This window comes from Alligator mississippiensis, chromosome 1 (assembly GCF_030867095.1).
Source record: "Alligator mississippiensis isolate rAllMis1 chromosome 1, rAllMis1, whole genome shotgun sequence".
NCBI lineage: Eukaryota > Metazoa > Chordata > Crocodylia > Alligatoridae > Alligator > Alligator mississippiensis.
Window position 1 is genome coordinate 276,609,524 of NC_081824.1, and position 20,598 is coordinate 276,630,121.

General features: G+C 39.7%; 1 protein-coding gene across 13 annotated transcripts in view; it reads right to left on the bottom strand.

Moving 5' to 3' along the window:
- The window catches only part of ROBO2 (roundabout guidance receptor 2), a 666,866-nt gene that overhangs the window by 71,081 nt on the left and 575,187 nt on the right, over positions 1-20,598 (bottom strand). For 7 of the 13 annotated variants that reach the window (XM_019476205.2, XM_019476202.2, XM_059720643.1 and 4 more), the window contains exons 17-18: positions 16,244-16,415; positions 6,258-6,440 (exon numbers count right to left, since the gene is read on the bottom strand). In XM_019476205.2, the coding sequence (XP_019331750.1) occupies positions 6,258-6,440; positions 16,244-16,415 (355 nt within the window). Of the gene's footprint in view, positions 1-4,279; positions 4,307-6,257; positions 6,441-16,243; positions 16,416-20,598 lie in introns of all 13 variants that reach the window. The other 6 variants (XM_059720636.1, XM_059720642.1, XM_059720638.1 and 3 more) reach the window with 1 other exon arrangement.

Below are 20,598 nucleotides of genomic sequence, written 5' to 3' on the forward strand. Positions count from 1 at the left end.
AATCCTCTTTTAATAAGCATTAACTCAGAACAGATAATCAGTGTATAAAAATTCCATCAAATTGCCTGTCTGCCTATGGACGATTCTGTCAAATTATTTATCCTCATCTAACAGTTTTAGGACTTGTGCATAAAATGTTTAGCATTCCATAATTTTCTATCTATTTTTAATTTGTTTATATTTACTCAGTTTCATAAAATCTTTAATCCCCAAGGGCCCTAGTCATGAAATAAGCTTACCTACTCATAAGTGAAAATACACATTTACCTTCCTTGCATGACTGATAGTCTCAGCACTCTTGAAAACACCTGAGCATTGAAGTGAGCTTTTATTGGCACACCAATGAGCTTGAGGGCATATGAAAGATAAAATGGAAATATGGAGTTCCTTCTGTTTCCACACATGGGCTCTGTATATTTAATACACAAACCCTGTGTAGAAACACGAAGGGATAGTTACAACTATCTCTACTAAAAACAAAATAATAATCTGATCCATAGTTCTAACGGTTGGGGGTGAAAGAACTTGCAAATTGTACTAGAAGAAGGGGATAGCTGCCATCTAACACCCATTCCATCCACAACGCAAAAACCTCTGGGATGTGTTGGTATCTGACTAGATGGTAAACATGAAAAAACAGAAAATCAACATGCAACAATGTGATAGCTGCTTTAGCTTTTATAGAAGATGTCAATGCCTCACAAGCATATAAGGCTAAATTATTTTCTAAGATCTGTGGTGTTGTGTAAATTGCTAAAAGACGGGACAATTATACATTGTGGTGCTGGCAGATCTTCGTGGCAGGGGCTGCTTTGCAGTTTTTCAGCCATCTTTTCAAGAATCGATATTTAATCCACTGTTTCTATTTATTATACTACTGCTGAGCAGATAACAGAGTCACTCATTTGATTTCTTTGGAAAAAGTTCTGGCTTTGAGTGCTGTAAATCAGAGATTCAATTCCTGATGATAATTCATGATGGGACAACATTGTAAGCGGTGGCTTGTGAGACAGCAGATATATACTAAATAGCTAGTTCAGCTATTGGGGGAAAATATTTAGCTTTTACAGTGTTATATTGTTTTCCTTATTTGTTAGAACTTGAACAACTATGTGGTTCCTAGGACACATTCGCAAATCCAAAAGGTTCCATGAATTTAAGCACAACAGATCATTTGTCCCCAACACAAATAGCTATTAGCAGCATGCCACTTGCTAGCCCTCTGCATAAAATGTTTCAGTGGTCCAATTATCCAACAGAAGCAATACTATTTAGCTGGTTAATTAAACAAAGCAAATGGCAAAACAATCACAGTGAACACTTCATGAATAACCCACAATTGGAAAGTTAGAAGACCAAATATTTAGCAAATGCTTACACATCATGAACACAAATATTAAAAAAAAAAGTATCAATTTCTGAGTTAATGGAAATGGAGCTGTCAGAAGAACAGAGATCTTCACAAAAAAGAAAAAAAAGAAAAACGATCAATCATTTTTCTCATCAAAACATTCCAATCAGCTTTATCTGTGAAGTTAAGGAAAGGCATAAATTCATCACAAATATGCCTAATGAGCAATTTGACAAGCTCTATTAGGAGTTTAGACCTTCAGATTCTTTATGTCCCTGAAGGAAGAGCTCAAAACAGATGTTTGATCTGAGCAAAAGTGCACCAATGAAAAATGTTAGGACAAATTCCCCTGCAACATAACATTTCTGAAGTTCACCTCTGAAGAAAGTCAATGGATTTACACTGGATCCAAATGAGATCCTTACTCCTATGCTGTTGCTCAAAAATGTAGACAATTTACTATGGAAGGAATAAGATACAGTCTGATACTTTTTCAGATCTGTACCAAAAAGGGAATTAAGTTAAATGAAAACGTAAGCAAAATTTGTTACCAACTGCAAAATGATATATGAGACTGTTCATAGCAACCTCTTTGCCTAGAAATAAGCAAGTACAATATGCTTATCTGGCAAAAGATTATTTTGCTAATTGAGACTGCTTTCAACCCATCAGCCAGATTTTGATCTCCAGTATAAACTGACTTTTCTGGAGTAAAGTTAAGTTACTGACATAAAGCACTATGTAACTCCAGTTTAGAGCATTTAAAGCTTTATCTTCTAGTTAAATGCGAAGGACATTTCAGGCTTTGATCACTCCATGTCAAGCTGTGCCACAGCTAATCCTTGTCTGAGCAAGCATGCCAACAATCTCAGTTTGGCCAAGGCATTCATGAGTTTTCAATATCTCTCCACAAGAGACAGCTCTTTTGAACAATGTTGTGTCAGTAGGCGGTACCACCTCATCCTGCTTCTCTACACAATGTGCTAAACTTAGTTGCGTTGAACACAATTTTAGAAGTGTCTGACATGCAGACAGAGCTGGAGAGAAGTGGCTAGCAGGTGGGGAAGGCTCCACTGAGCAGCAGGGAGAGAAGCTACCAATAAAGTGAGGGCAGAGAGAGAGCATTCAGCATAATGAGAAGAAGAGGGGAAAAGGAAGAAGCCAAAGCACCTCTATTCTTCATTAAAATGGGACTGAGTGAGATGTACCAGTACTACAGGAAGACGGTAGCAGATGATGGGCAAGAGATGGTAGACATTATATGGAAAAGAGGGGACTGGCATAGACTGTTTAGAGATGAGCCCTCTGAAGACAGCAATGATGACAACAACAAGGACAACGATGATGACAAAGAAGACGATGAATACAATGATGAGTGAAAGGAGTGGGCAAACAGGTGGGGGAGTTTGGAAGAGGGGGAAGGAGGGGGAAGGTGGAGGGCACTTGAAGTAATCGTGTGCATAACTGTGATGGTTAAAGGTGATGATGATGGATGCACAGACACATGGGAATGCAGGTCTGCAGTGTGGTTTTTGTAATAGAATAAAAATGGTGGAACTGTAAAGGTGTGTTTTGGACTGTCAAGGAGTGTTTTGGACTGACCACATCAGTCACAAGACAGGATGGTAGAGGTATAGTTTTATATAGATATCTATATATATAGAAATACATCTATCTATCTATCTATCAAGCAGCCTTTATAGCTATATAAAGCAGTTATACATATATATATACACACACACAAACAAACAAACACACACACAGACACATAAATGCTGCTTAAAAGTGTGTTCATGGACTGTTTCCACAAAATGGTAAAATACATCACTTCTGGATGAACCAAGTCTTTAGGTACTCATGGTAATTTACCTATGTGCAAATTACTACAGGTATTTTGTTGCAAAGTTACTGTTTTCAGATTTTCCCCTCACATTCATGTGCTTGTAGAGAGTAGCATCTGACAGTAAAGGGGGCAGAAGCGGCTGCAGGGGGGAGAAGTTGAGTGTGACAGAGGGCAAAGGGGATACCTGACCTACCAGATTTTTTTTTCTCTGCTGTAGAAGTGCAATGGGGAAAAATTCAAAACAAACCTCCAATAATTAGATTCTACACCTGGAAAATGATAACAAATTTATAACTTTTCCATATATAGAATCTAATTTTTCGGGGGTCATCTTATGTTTAGGGTTGTATTATATTTGAGTAATACAGAATTAATCATATGTACTCTCTTAACCATACATATATTGGCCAAACTTCACAAATCTTTAGTCATACTGACTATAATGGTTTACTGTATGTTATATTGATAAGGAAGACAGCTCTGGTTGGACAAGAGGAAAAAAAAAAGGCAAACACTTCAATAAAAAAAAAAAAGACTTTAAGATGCTTTAAACATCTCCTTAGGATGGGTATGCAGGTCTGGGTTAATCACGAGCTATACTTATCATAAGTGCATATTTGAAAACCCAAGCAAAGACAGATCCATGCAGAGCAAAAAATGGAACCTTGCATAAGTTCTGCTTCTCAGGTCAGAGGTGGAGGCCTTGAGATATTTACAAATTCAATGCAAAGAGCCCAAGGAGCAAAATGTAGCCCTTGGCACCCAGTATTCGCCTAAGACTATTATGCTAGTTTGAGTGTTACCCTACACATTACCTTCTAAAACAGCACAGTTTAGAAGGGTTGGGTAAGTAAGAAATATGCAGAATTATAATGAAAAGGGTAATTGTGGTAGATTGCAGCCTTCCCCTGGAATCACTAGCAAATTCAGTACCATATTTATTCCAACAAATAAGCAGAAGGCGCATTTCTCCTTGTACTTGGTTGTAATTCTGCATGCCCTCAGTGATAATAAACACTTAAATAAAATAGCTAATGGTTGCATTGATATGTTGGTGAGGTAAGAGACAGACTAATGGACAGTACCTGCAGGGGTGAAGGTGAAGGACTGAACTGCAAAACAAGAAAGCAAACACACAGTGAGTTACAGAGCCTGTTAACAAGCACTAATTACAGGGCAGGAGGTTCCTTTGGAATTCACTCCTCTGTGGCTTAAATCATATATGCAGAGCATTACAACTGAGCTTTAAGCACTAGCCAGCCAGCAGCCAATGGGTTGAAGAAAGGTGACTAGTGAATTCTGACAATTGTGTTTGATGGAAGTTAGTTTGGGTGAACATGCCAGCTCTCCTTTATAACTGTTAGCATAAACTCTTCCACATAGTCTCATGAGATTTCATTAAGAGCATACAGCATTTCAATGAGAATTCTGTCACAATGCAATGTTCATACAACTTGTAGATGCAGCAAACATCATGAAAGAAGAATGACTCGCAGTGGACAACAATTTTTTGCAGTCATTTAGAGCTGTGTATTTAAAGGCCCTGCTCATGACAACTTGTATACGGGACTAATAATTCCTTTTATGAAAAAAGAGTAGGTTTAGTAACTATTTCATTTGAAGAATATGAAAGGATATGACAGTTCTGTTAGAGGAAAAAGTCTGCTAAATTTTTGCTTTGTTATCATAGCTAAATATAGAAGGTGATATAACTTTCTTAAGATGAATGATGCCACTTTGATATATGTGTGCATATGCTTATTCACACAAACCCACCCATATGCACAGGTATATACACATGTGTGCAGGTGCATGCGTGCATGCTTGCATGCGTATGAAACACTCTCCCCCTCTTATACTTGTGTGCACAAATTAACAAAATATCTCAGAGAACAGAAACTATCCTCATTATTAATTAAAAGGGAAGAAAGAGCACCATGTGCAAATAGCATTGCCTATTAATAATGTAGCCTCACCACATGGTCCCTAGGCTCTTGCTACATAACTCATAATCAACAGGATTTTGGTGTTAAGTTTAGCATGGCATAGTAATATCTTCAGTAAACATGATTCAGTGGCGTATAGTGCAAACCTGACTCAAATTGTATAGAGTGAATACTGTGCTAAAATCAATGAATGCATTATATATTTTCTTTTTGTATAAAATTTGCTATGAAATTGGGAGTAGTAGAAGAGGGCATCAATGTGAATAGATTCCGATGTAGTTCTGTACTATTTATCTGTCTTTTCGACTGTTTAACAATCCACAGGAAACCTGAGATATCTCAGTCGGGTTTCAGTCCTGGCAAAGCTTTGAATAAGGAGGCCTTCCCTTTCCCAAACTTAGTTCTCATAAGCAATATTGTAAGAAGAGAAACAACTCTGAGTAAAATGTCATGTGTACAGTGCACCACACTGTAGAAACACCCCCCTCGACTACTTTCTGGCTTGTTTATCAGTAAATTACTCACAAACTCCCACTGCCTCTAGATAGTTGTGCCAGTGGGTAGGCAGCACGGAGCCAAGGCTCAGCTCATTCCAGTGATCACTCTCCACCTACCAGCTCCAATAGGGAGTAAGTGTATTGTTTGTTTTCCTTACCTCTATTTGCCCGAACCCAATGTCTGGGGAGGACATGGAACTACAGGAGAAAGGGATTTCATACTCTCTCTCCTCCTTTCCTTTGCAGGTGGGTAATGGGGTCTAAGTCATCATCAGGCTAAGAACTGAAGTGAGTAACTCAGAAGGCGGGGCCTTTTGCAACAAGAATTGGGTGTGTGGTAGAGTTATTCCTCATTTGTTCCTTCACTGTGCTAGATGTGCTGGAGATGCCAACATAAAAGTTGTCTTATGATAATGATGAAATGCAGTTCAAACGTGGTTGAGAGCAATGCATTTCAAGCTTCTCATAAACTGGCATTTTTACAGCATACAGCATTCATCCATTCCATCCTTTATGTAAAAACAGCATTGTAACTGTTATTGCGTTTAATTTGAATTGAAACCACATGTGCTTTTATGGTGGAACCTGAGGAGTTGGTAATGAACAGTGACTATGCTTACCGGCATAATTGCTGAGCCCCTTTCTCTTCTTTCTTCGCCAATACAGCCAGATGCTGAAACCCATCAGAATTACCCAGCATGCACCACCAATGCCAGCTATAAAGGCAGGCTGTTTGACAACATCAGTGATTTGCTCAGTTATGCTGTTGTTATTTTCAGTGATGACAACTTCGTTACGGCCTCCTGCACAAAGGAACATCAATACACCATATTTATCAGGTACAGTGTAGAGAAACAAGGAACCAAGGGATCAGATATTTCAAGGGAAAAGGAAAAACAGCAATGTGACTTAAAAGAATGTTACATGGTGGGAGTCAGTGCGTAGGTTTGCAGGATATTCAAGCACAGATCTGAAGGCAACATTCCTAGCAAGAGAAACTATGCTCTACTACACTTTTTCAAACATATATGGGAAGACAGCTACTATACCACTGTCTCCACTAAGCTAATAGGTGGTACCTTACCTTCTCTTCCCTTTATTTGTACCATTTTCCCTGTATTTATACAAGAAGCATGGCAGAATGAAAGAAGAGTTGCTACCAAACAAAGTACCTCCTCCAAGAAGTCAGTGGATTATTTAATAGATGACTTTTCGAAGTGAAAGGTCTAAATGTACTACAAATTCAAAATGTCTGTCAAAGGACACTTCCCAGATGCTTTAAATGCCTGCCAATTTTATCACGTCACTCTTTTTCTGCAAGTACTAGATCTTTCCAAAAAAAACAACAACCCCAAAACAAACAAAGAAACAAACAAAAACCCCTAAGAGATTATTTTTTTTAATAATGGCAAGCTAGGTTATTTACAAAAAGTATTTTTCAAAAAACGGATTATTCCTTTTAATAGACCATAGCAAAAAAGACATACAGAACTCATCCATGACAATCTGATAGAAAATGGTGCCATAATCAATCTCACAACTTTCTAAAGACAGGCTTTGATAATGGAAACCTTTAGATAACCTAAAACATAGGTGACTCTCTGCGCTTTACTTATATTAGGCATTAGGAAGTAAACATTAAATCCTGATTTATCTTAATAATCATGAAATGTGTGAAGGCCACAAAACTCATATGCAGCATGAGTGCAGAATGTCTATTACTTCAGAGATATCTGACTTCCTACAGGTATCCAATTTTCTTTTTTCTGATTCTAATTCAACTAGATATTCTAGCTTGATAGCACAGACTCAGTCTAAATTGCTGTCTGGAGATATGAAGTATGAAGTTCCTGGGCTGCCAAATACTGTGAATCCCCAACTGTTAAAGTAACTCTCTCCAAATATGGAACCTTTTCCCATACTGAGCCGCATGATGTCAAAAATTCAGGAGTCATAAAAATATCATGTGATTATCAGATTTAAAAAACTGTTAAAAAAAAGAATGGTGTGACATTTATACCTATTTGATAGAATAGATCTGAATATGAGCTTTTAAAATGATGACAAAATGATCCATCCCTAAATTTTACAGTGCTTTTATATTTTGGCCCATTCTTTTAAAATAATGAAGTGTTATCAAATGTCTGAGTTCACATAGAGGAGAGGGATGTGGTGCTGTGAACATTATATTACAAAATGCTAATTAAGGGACTGTACCATATACCTAGGAAGTAGAACATATGTGGCAATAAACAATTACATGGTTATTTGGGGGCAAATTGCTAAAAAAATAGTGTAGCAATATGCCTTGCTGTGAAAAAGTATGTACTCTATAATTCAGTTAAATTTACTGTTCACTTCTTGGAACAAAACTGGTGCTGTGTCAGCATACTGGCTCTAGTCTAAGATAAATAAGGTCATTAGCTCAAGTAGATACATGACAGAAAAGACCAAGGGTCCAATTCTTACTTCTGTTAAGTGTTCTTTACACCACTATGTATAGCTACATACAGAGAACCAAACTGAAAGGAGAATCATACTATGAGAACATGACCTCACTTTATTTATCTCACTAACCATGCTGTAACTTTCCCCATGCACTGATGCCAATGACAGCTTGGACTCTGGCTGCTTAGACACGAGGGGGAAAAAAACCCAGCGCTTTACTTTCCTCTCGGAGCATCCCCGCACCAAGTGCAGCATGTGCCCAAAAGAGGCATCATGTCAGTTTGATCTGACTTGCCTAATGTTTACAGAGATGGCATGCTTCAGCAGGGCTTTTTGGTGCACCAAAAGGCCCAACTGAAGCACGCCATCTTTACAGATGGTGAGTGAGCCAGGTCAAAACTGACACAATGCCTCTTCTGGTAAAGCACTGTTTTATTTTGTTTTTTTCACATCTGTCAGCAGCCTAAAGTAAGTAGGGCACTTTTAGGCCTTCCACTGTCCTGAGACTTTGGGTCAAACTACTAATTAAAAAATGTGATGTAATATACTATGTTGCTAAGGTTAGGAACAGAAGTTGCACATAAACCGGTTTAAGTGATCAGAAACTGATTTAACCCATAACAGAACAGAAGCTCAGTGCACATAAAACAGTTTCAAAATGGCTGAAATTGGTTTAAGATAAACCTGGTTGAATGTAGTATCAGACTTACTTGATTTGGGTCAAACTGGTTTATGAAACTTTTGTCCCAGACCCTTTCCTGGTTCAAATTAAATCACAGTCCAACAGCATCCCAGCATGCTTTCCAGTCCTGGGCTGGGTTGTGGTATCTGCTCTAGATAGCAGGGCTGGCCCCATCCCTCTTCTCCCAAGCTGGAGCAGCATGGGCTGGCTGACAAAAGGGTGGTGGGAGACAAGCTCAGCTGGGGATGCAGCCTAGTTTATGGGGGGACTCTGCCCCCACCCAGCAAATCCCAGCTTAGCTCTGGGGGCGGGGGCAGGGGTTAAACACCCTTCCCTGCTCAAACTTATTGCTGGCTGCAACTGTGGACTACAAATCCCAGAGGCATGGGGAAGCAGGAAGAGGAAGTGATGAGCAATCCTGTAGAGTCCTACTGTTATGATTCTGGACTACAAATCCCAGAGACCTTGGGGGCAGCAGGAAGAGGAAGTGAACACACAGCCCATGCTGGCTACATTCTAGAGAGCCATGCTTTAGTGCCCCTTGGCTTCTGGACTGAGCCACTGCAGGCACGGGGCTGCATTTCCTGAATCAATGGTAAATGTTCATTTCTGTTTCAATTTAATCTGGGCTGCTTTGACTAACCTGCAAAGACTGAATTGATTCAGCCTCAGCCTCTAGGACTTTCTGTATATAGCCTAAATGTTTATAATAATCTGTGATTTTATTAAGCTTTTCCTACTTGATCACTCATGTCAATACTTAGTAATCATGCTAATACTTAGGACCATCTGTCTTGGATGGTCAAACAATAGATCTTGATGAAGGACTTTGGTATGGTCTGGTGGTTCTCTCATAAACAATTTTATATTGAACTTACATTGAAGAGAAGTAAAACAAGAAATCTATAGGAAAAAAAGAATGGAGGCCAAAACACTGAAGACTGACTGCATGCTTGACAGTTTGAGAAAGGGAGATTCCATTACATACATTCAGAAATTTCAAGGAACTATACTGCTTCATGAATAGATGATCTTGGATTGAAGGTTAAGAACCCTGTTTTTCTACAGACCACTAGGGGTTTGTATGCTGGACATCCTACCTTTTCCTGAGGTTAAAAGCCCTCCATGAGTGAAAGATGTAGGAAAAACGTGTGAAGAACCTTGGAGGAGTTTCTGACAGACTATATTTTCTTCCATGGGCTTTTCCAAACCAAAGCACAATTTATCTCTGAATCAGGTCAACTTAACTTCTGAAGTTAGCTACTTGACTGCTTGTTGTTCTACCCTTCAGTCCTAAGCAATTACATTTGCAAAAGTAATAATTCATTTAAATTTCAAAATAACATGCGCTTTGTGAATTCAGTAGCTGAGAACTAAATGTATAGAGATATATATTTCCCACTGATGAATCACAATAAAATGAATGTGATTGTAAGGGGTTTGAAGACCAAATGACATTAAATTTGTATTTCTTTATATGATATTTAATCAGAAGTAATATATATATCCAAGGTACTATTTCATATACTGCAGGTGTTTCTGTAACAATGCTGTCAGTTCAACTAATTAGAACACAGACAAGGGATGTGTCTGACCTGAAACGCTCCATTGTTCCTGAAGAAAAAATATAATGAAATATAATGTCTTCCTCCCATTGGAGAGTAATGAAGAACAAAACTAATTTGTTGGACCAAAAATTAATTAGACACATCAGATTCTATTGCACCTATTACTGTGAAAGTTTGCAGCTGTTCCTCATATTATTATGCGAACCAAGGAATGTAAGCATGAACAAGCCAGCTGATTAGTGAAAATAATAGCCATATTATTAACCAATACTATGATTTGATTTAATTTTATATCTTCTTGTAATCCAAAATACTTCTTCATATTTATCATCATCAATGTGGGTGAAATGTGGGTGAGAAAAAATTTATTTTCTAGTCTAGAAATACACACTTCAACATATGTCCCTTTGTGAAAACTTCACGGTCCTTGCTGACACATGCAGGTCATGGAACGAACTCAAGTCACAACTTTTTCTGTTTCTTAGACCAGAGTAACCAAAGTATAGTGACAATATAGCAATTATAGATTACCAGTTTCCAATTCGTTTAGGGAAGACAAATTTACATTATATATATGGATAAGGTATAAGAACAGCAAATTGACACTGAACCACCATCATGCAGATAACTAACCAGACAAACAAGAAAATTACATTGTGGTTCTTTTCTCTTTATCAAAATGTGATTCCCTGAACATGTATATAAATAACTTCTCAGACATGAATTGTCCCATTGGCATAAATGAGGCAACTTCGATAAATATAGTTATTTCTGTAAGCCCAGGTTGAATAAATTCTGCTTGAACTTAGGGAACATGAACTGCTCAGAGGTATGTATTTGGAAAGCAGTTGAAAATGTTAGGTTTTAATTCCAGGAGACTTATGAACGTGTAGTCTGATTTGCTGCATAACAAACACCATGGGACTTCCCTGAATTAATTCTTACTTCAACCCTATTAGATATGCTTGAACTAAATAATTTCATTAAAACCCCCCAAACAAACAAACAAACAAATCCCCAAACACAGCAACAATCTTAATTTAAAAAACATCCAATAATGGATATTCTACCACAAGCCTTGGTAACTTTTTCTACTAGTTAATTACTCTTACTACCAAAAATTTGCCTATGATTTTTTCTCCCTTCAAATTTTATCTATGGGAACTGGTTATACTTTTGTCCACAAGACTGAGAAGTGCCCTAAATTATCAAACATGTTCTCCTTCTTGGTATGTACAAACTCTGAACAAGTCACCATTCATCTTAAGTAGTTTGAGCTTCTGGAGTTTGTAATTTTAAGGTATACTTTCCAGTTCTGTCATGCCTCTTGTCACTTTCCTCCAAACCCTTACCAATTTTTTTCAGCCTTCGTTCTGAGTGTGAACACCAGAACATCTCATTCCAGTTCTAGTGCTAAATACATAGGTTACATAACCTTCTTCCTTGATATTCCCCTGTTCAACTATTCAAGAACTGTATTAGCACTTCTAGCCACAGGTTTGGACTAGGAGGTTACGTGCAGCTCATTATCCATCATGGCACCCCATGAGTGACTGGAGTGCCATGAAGTGCCACCCCATGGCACCGCATTCATTTTTAGAGTCACTCCATCCTAGGATGTGTTGTCCTTACACAGGGGCAGATATGGGGAAGCGGGGGGCAGGTCGGGGATAGTGTGTGCAGTTGTACCCTCCTTTGTTTCCAACTCCACTGAAAGTTTAAAACAAAATGCTTGGTAGGGATAGCCACATTTCAATTCAGTTGGACCTAAGGGAGTCAACTGGTTTCATGGCTCATTATTATCTACATGATTTCTGCTGATCTCTTCACTCCATAGATGTTAACTGTTGACCTTCCTCTAGTCAAGCTAGCACCTTTCTTCTACAATTATCCTCTCTGTTATCTGCTTCTTGTAATGATCCTCAGCTCACTCCCTAGTATTTCCAATGTTCTTCTGCTTTCCCCCTAGCTAACCAGGAACCTGGAGATTCATTCCTAGGGGGTTCAAACCCACAAAAATCAGACACAGTGAAGAGGGGAATCATGGCTAAAAGCAGGCTGAGCTGTGCAATGGCATACCAGTCACAGACAGGAACGAGCTGCAACGGTGATGTAAAGAGATAAGTTACTACAACAGCCCTTTCCAGTGTCATTCATTGTCGCAGATGATGGAGGATGACAGGCTGAATGAGAGGGGCCGGGTCTCATGCATAGGGACCCTGCCAGCAGCTGAAGCAAGTCCTCTCACAAACCTAACTTTTTGCTTCTGTATATTGAGGAAGAAGGCCAATGGGCATGCCATTAGGAGCGGGGAACAGTGGCTAGGGCAGTTTCAGCACTGCCCCCAACTGCCCCATGTTCAAGGGCTCTGAAGGGTAAGGAGAACTGTTGTGGGGGAAGGGGAAGTTTGAGAGGAAAAGGCTCCCAGGGGGCCATGAGGGTCTAGATGAGTTTTCATGGGATTCTTTTTGTCAGCCCTTCAGTATTTGTGTCATCTGGGTTCAGTGATGTCTTCAAGGCCAACTTAAAAAATGCAACATCAATGTCAATTCATGGGAGACTATCACCCAGGACCAGCCTAAATGGAGGAAGAATCTGCTGCAGGGATTTCAGAACTTCACAATCTCAGAAACCACATGACAACAACAGGAACTGGAGAAGTGGAATCAGCAGAAACAGTGTGTTGCAGACCAAATCAATAATCCAGTGCCACCCACCCCACACACAAACACACGTCCAAGCTGCAGTAGAGTCTGTCAATCCCAGATAACCCTCATCAGCCATCTTTCAACACACAGATAAGACAATCAAGACAATCATCTTGGACTGTGAGGGACTGCCAGAAGATTTGTGCCATCTCCAAACTTGATCAGTATTGATTTTATATTTTCTGCAGGGTCACTGTTACAAATATAAATAACTAAGAACTAATCTCATTAAAATGTAACTACTTGATAATAATACTCCATTTACATTAAGGTATTGAGGCACATCAAGTAGCCTTTGTTTTATTTCATTTAATCAACCCTGTTGACTGTGTATTGTGCTAATGTCTTAATCAAGATGATACGTGCAGCCAAGTTATGTTCCTTCAGGAGTCCTTTACCTTAAGACCATTACCTTTATAAACCACACCGATATCAACTAAAACAATATCAACTTAGTTCATAGATAACAAGAAGATGGAACCCAGAGAAAAAACATGAGGTACAGCTTTAGATACACAAAAATAAAAAGGGAAACCAGCTTTCATTCAAAGGGTTTTTAAATATGTAGAGATACTAACAGACAAGGTGGTTGAAGCAAATATCCTGAGATGATTAAAGAAACCACTAAATTTTAGCATGAGTTTAGCAAAGAACAAACACAAAGTCTCTGTGCCATTTTCCTGTGCAGAATGTAACATTCTGTGTCCTATCCCCTTCTTTGTTGTAAATGCTACAACAAGACTCTCAGCTCATTTTGGTAAGAAAGAGGACAGGACTGAGGCCCTGATCCTTCAAGGTGCTGAGCAGTCTGGCCAGGATCCAGCAAAGCACTTTAGCACATGTTTAATGTGCAGCAAGTGAGTAACATGACATAATAGAACTGCTCACTTGCTTAAAGGGGACCCCATGTCTAAGTGCTTTGCTGGAACCAGACCAGGATGCTGAGCAGCTTGCAGGATTGACCCCTTACTATAGTAATTTGTGAGAAAAAAAAAAGGTTCCTCAAACCTAATAACTGACCTAAAAAGTCCAGTTTCTTGGTATGGATGGTTTAAGCAGTGGGCACAAATTCAGATAAACTAGAGGAGAAAGCAAGAGTCTCCCCAAAGTCTTTGTAGTAACTCCATTCTTTATTTTCAGTCTTGCAATTGCCCCCCTTCCCCTTTTATCATATATTTTATTGACCTATGAGCCTCCAGTGAACTGCATCTTCCCAAAGGCAGAGTATTATATATTCATCTCCTTTCTTACACTTAATAATAAATAAATCTATTTTTTTTCATTTCCCTACTTCTAGGTAAATAACCTGAGTACGTAAATAATATTTCAGTGGCACACTAGCTTTCTGAATTCTGCCCCTGCATCCCCCCAACCTAAGGTCAAGTACAGACATTACATTTTTACCAGTATAAGTGACTGGAAACTGGTCTATAACTGTAAGAGAACAGAAGCTTGACACACAAAACTGGTCGACACTCATTACAGAAGAGATGTTCAGTAGGGCTGCGAGAAGCTTCAGTTGCTGGTTCAATTCGGCAGAAATTCGTCCCAATTCAGTGGCCATGTCTCTGAGTCTGAATCAAATCAGGAGACCCTCTAATCTCTCCGAATTGAATCGGAAACCTCAGAATCAATTCAGAGAGATTTGGAGAGATTTGGTGATTTGGACAGAGACACAGCTTTAAATGTTTTTTCTACATACCTCAAGTTACCAGGCAGCTCGTGAATCCTGCATTGGTGGGGCAGATGAAGCATCTCACAGGAGCACAGGGGGGTCCCCAGTGTGCTTGGCAGCAGACCTGGAAGTGGACCAGAAGCACTTCTGGCTCACTTCCGGATCTGCTGGGGAGCATGCTGGGGGGGTTCCCACACTCCTGTGGGATGCTCCATCTGCTCCAGCATCACAGCGTTCACGAGCTGTGCCTGGTAGCTCAACGTATGTAGAAAAAATTTTTAAAGCTGTGTCTATGGCCAAAACACAGATTCTCTGAATCAGCATCGGTTCTTCAGGTTCAGATTTGGCCAAATCCAAGTGGGGAAAATCAGAATCAACAAATCAAATCACTGTCCCCAATTCGGGCCAAATTCGAATCCAAATCGAATATGGCTTTTTTCACACACCCTTAATGTTCAGCACATGTAGACTGGCTTAAATATGGCAGAACCCAGTCTAAGATTTGCCCCCCACCAAAGGACAAATGTGTGTTCTGTTTACTAACAATTTAAAGTATGCCGCTTATAGAAAACCAAGTAACGTAGATCAATTTTGCCTCAGGCTTTTTGAATGTCTATACCCAGCCAAACTGAATGTCCTAAATGTGAGACACTGCTTATGTTTCATTTCCCTCTCTATCTAGCAGTCTTTGCTGAGAGTCCCAAAAGTGCTGGTGAGGAGGTTATAAAGCATCAAGAATATCAGAAACAGCATATTTTTTTAAATAGCTTCAAAACCGTAATGACAAAAACAAGTTGAATTAATACAAGTAAACCAAACTCCTGAATCACTTTAAAGCAGCAAAATATCTTAGTTCATTTCCGTTGCACGCGGCCCCCCCATCCCTGCCCTTTGCCACCCTCCCCATGGTACACATTAAAAGAATTTCAGAGGTATCAAGTTCTAGGTTTCCCTCAGGTCAGGAAACCGATCCACCATGGAAAACCCTAATAAAAAACAGTCATTTCAAAAGAAAAAGATGATAATTCCAGCTTTCGTCTCTATTTTGCCTGCATGCAGCTTTTCTTTGGCAGAAGTAAACCCATCTGCTTGGATAGCTGGGAAATACTGACTTGAGATACTCAGAAAACCAACTGTATACAGTGCCTAGGGCACCAGCAGGGTAAATAAGGCAATATTACAATCATCTTAACAGGATAAGGAGAAAGCTTTAGTGGCTAGTTCTATAAATCTGTCAACCTGCAGGAATGGTAAATTCATAATAAAGTATTAAGTCAGCATCACAAGATAATCTATGTTTTTTAATATGTTTCAAGGGAGGAAGAACTGTTTCATCTTATTAAGTGTGAAAACTATACAGAAGAAGAGGCAAGCAGTGGTACAGTTAAAGTTAAATAGATAGCTCAAATTGAATTGCACCTAGTCTTTTGCTCTGTGGATTTTTATGCCTTCCAATGTGATTTATGAAAGCATTTATGAAAACCTGAACAGGCAAAACAAAACAACAGAATAAACGATCACTTACCAATTATTATGGGTTGTGGTTCACTTTTTACTCCAACACCTGCACTGGTACTTGCTGCAACTTCCACTCGGTACTGAATACCTGGGTAGAGGCCACCTATCACTACAGAGCGAATGGCTGCATCTACTGTTTTGTTGATGTGAAATCGAGTCTCATTCCCTAGGCACCAGATCTGGGATAGAGGTTGGAGAAAGTAGACAACATGATGCATGAACACAAATGATATTGCACAACATTAATATTCTGTACTGAAAATATATTGATATTTTGAAACCCAGAAAAGCAAGAGTAAATTGAAGGTTTAAGCCTGATTCTACAAATGATTCACAAGTACTAACACATGTGAGCTGTCGGACTGGCTGAGATTCACTTCTCTGCTCTGGAGATGAAAGGCCAGGTCAAGACAGAGGAACTCAAAAGTCATGGATCCAAGCAAGGGAGAGCTTCCCAAAATGCAGGAACTAAGGAATATAGCTACCAACTGCCTTCCATTTGGAAGCCCGAGCATAAGTGGAATGATGGGATCAGGGATGTGATTCATAACACTACAGACACTTTTAATAGCACTACAATAGTTGCAGGCTGACTGCAATAACTAAGAAAGTCCACACAGCACTCCAGGATCAGGGGGGTACAATGGTGGCTTAAAATGGTGGCTTAAGAGCTTCTGCTCCTCCTAGGCAAATTCTATACTACATTTCCTAGAGGCCCACTCCCCCACTAACTACATTGTGCCCATGTACCATTAACTATACTGATATGCTCATGATCAAATGTTTATTAAACACTTCACAATCGTGTCATTTTGATGTTTTCCTACTAAATAGAAAATGATTCACAAACAATACAAGAAATAAGATTATACATTCTGGAACATAGTATAAACACACCCTTTTAAAGTATTTTCAGCTTTCTTACTTGGCAGAGAAAGGGTATGTGACATTTCTGAAATGGTATACATTTCAGGGTAAAATGACTCTTAGAACTCTTATAACTGCTCTTGTTGTGATTACTGAAATTGTCCAGGAATATAGATTTCAAGTTCTGACTCATTTTGCTCTGTAATTCTACAGACACACAAACTACTCCTTAATCCAAACTAGCACTTTGTGGTGTGTGTGGTATATTATTGCAAGGCATCTTTGCCTTGCAGTTGTATTTATTCCTGAGGGTTTCCTGAGACATTTTAGAACCAAGGTGCTTTAGAGAGTCTATTTTAGTTGCAGATATCTTGTATGCTATTTTTGTATTATTGAAGAATACATTAGTTATCACTATAATACCACTCAAGGGAATCAGGACATAAAGAAATCATGTGTGTGTATATGTAATTATATTTAAAAGAAAATAGTTGCTAGTTGCAAAAAACATGCAGTTGCTGACTAAGGGCTGGATTATCATAGCTCTCACTTAGTTTGACATGCTCAGCCCTGCTTTGTTGCTGGTTGTAGCTGCACACTAGCGAGGCTATTTACCTGATATTCCTTCCTCCATTTAAGAAAAGATTAGAGGAGGGCTTTTGTAGGTTGAGCTGGGGGGGGGGGGGGGAGGGAAGGAGGGAAGGGCATTCGATTTATTTTCTATTCTGGGCCTAGGCCAGTAAGGTTACATGCTGCCCCTAATTTGCTGCTAAATCACCTTGTAAGGTTTCAAACCAATACTTCTGGCTATATCTACCAAAGGGACTACCTGGCTTTCCAACCTATGCTTTCTATTCAATGCAAAGGGATCAGTTAGGTAGGTGCCTTGCAGTGTGATTTACAATAACTAACATGGTGAACAGGAAACATTCAATAGGAAAAGCTAAATGCAGGGGTTGGTCTTCATCCTTTCCCCACACTGGGGCTTAGGTGGGAGTCACCAATGTCAGAGTGAAATTCATAGCTGTGAATACTCTCCTGTGGTAAAGAAAGGTGGCTAACTTGTTCTTCTCAGAGATGGAGGCCCCTCCTTTATTTTAAATGATAGCCTATTTTATATAGTAGCTTAGTGATTATAGCACTTGCAGAGGAGTTGGTAGTGCTTTGGTCACTGTCCTTCTCAGGCTGCAGCCTCTTCAAAATCACATTTTTCCCCTCTCAAGAGAGCAGTTCAGGCTCTTGGCTTTTCTGTGGTGGGGGATGTTCTCTACCTTTCCAAGTGAAGCTCTTACACTTTGCAAAAAAAAAAAAGTAATAATTTATTGGGCCAAGGAGAGGGAGCAAAAGGAGCATAACTTTCTGGCCTAGAGTTCAGGGCACTCACTTGGGAAAGAGGAGACCTTGGTCATGATCCCTGCTCTGAAGGCTGTTTATACTTTTTATGCAATCACTATTTAAATTCCACTCTCCTTAATCCCCCAACTCCCATCTTTATTTTGAGTGGAAGTGTCTGTGGACATGGGCACTAGGTTTTGTGCAAGATCAATCCTGTAGAAATGTTTTAAGTTTTTGCTTCACACATCTACGGCACTGAACTTTTCAGGGAACTTGGGTAGAGGAACAAACATTTGAGGATTAGGGCTGTGCAAAGCTTCAGTCGCTGATTTGATTCGATGGAGGTTTGGCCCAATTCGGTGGCTGAATCTCTGGATCCAAATTGAATCAGGAGACCCTTTAATCTCTCCAAATTACATCTGAACCCTCTGAATTGATTCAGAGATATCTGGAAAGATTTGGAGAATTGGACATAGACACAGCTTTAAATGTTTTTACTACATACCTCAAGGTACCAGGCAGCTCATGAATGCTGCGATGCTGGGGCAGATGGAGCGTCCCACAGGAGCGCAGGGGACTTCCCAGTGCGCTTGGCAGCAGACCTAGAAGTGGACCAGAAGCACTTCCAGGTCCACCAGGGAGCGCGCAGGGCCCGCTCCCCCACACCCTCCAGGCTCGGTGACTGGTGCCTTCCGGGTCTGGGGGGGCACCCAGGGTCCCCCCAGAGCCAATCGCCAAGCTGGAGGAGTGCAAAGGGGCCCCCCTGGGTGCTCCCTGGTGGACCCAGAAGCGGATCGGAAGTAGTTCTGGTTCACTTCTGGATTCGCTACCGAGCACACAGCCCCCCCGCCATGTTCCTGTGGGATGCTCCATCTGCCCAGCATCACAGCGTTCATGAACCATGCCTGGTACCTTGAAGTATGTAGAAAAAACATTTAAAGCTGTGTCTACAGCCGAATCACTGATTCTCTGAATCAGGAGTAAATCTTCAGATTCGGTTTCAGCCAAATCGAATCAGGGACATTGATCTGAATCAACAAATCAAATCACTGTTCGGGGACATTGATCTGAATCATCAAATCGAATCACTGTTCCTGATTCAGGCTAAATCTGAATCTGAATCGAATAGGGCCCATTTTGCACACCCTTATTGAGGACCCTGCTCTTCCCTGACAAGATAGCTATGCATAAGCAAAACTGGAGAGCAAAACTGGGAAACTTTATTGGCAAAACTTAGGTACCTGTGGGGTTGGGCAGGGCCTTTGGAAGGTCACACTTTTACACGTTTTGGGCACCTATACATGAGCATCAAGGCTACGCCGATGCACTATTACAGTGCATTGCAGCAGACTAAATTAATCGAGTCTGCTGGAGTCTGGTAATTACTGCACTCCAGCAGCCTCCAGCATCTCATGTATCAGCATCCCAGTTCTTAAAAATGGTGGCAGGGCCGCTTTATCTAAAGTTAATTTGACAAGCTTTAGATAAAATGCTCCTACCACCATTTTTAAATGTGGGGATGCTGATACATGAGACACACCAGGCGCTTTAATTGCAGTGGCTCTCAGAGCTGCTCTAATTAAATTGTCCCCCACACCCATTCCCAGAGCACATGTACAAACACCCCTAAATTCCATGAGAGTCCCACTGTAGGTGCCTAAGCCTATTTATGGATCTGTACCTCACTTAATATGAGTGTCATGTTATTTTGAGAATAAAACTAGAGCAGGAATATATAAAGGTAAATACATTTTTAAATGTGTGTATCTTTGTGAGGAAAATTGTCTCACATTATAATATTCAGTTAGAGGAATATTATGTGCTAAATAATTAAAGACTGGCTGAGTTTGCAAAAACAGAAACAAAGTGAAGCTGCTTAATTTTCAAACATGTTGAGCATGTAATCCTTGCCACTGAGATAAATGGCAGCTTGGGGTGTTCATAACTTTTTAAAAATAAAGTCATCTAAGTGTTTAAATATGGATTTTAGGAACCAATTTGCAAACCTTGGCCTATATCCCAGTATATATGAAGAAAGATCACCATTAATATGTGCTGTTGCCTGGCTTTTGAGTCTTTAGCTATAAAGTCATAATATTTTGTTCTTATAGGTTTTTAATAGAATTTATGTTCAATTCAAGAAAATATTGACTTATACTG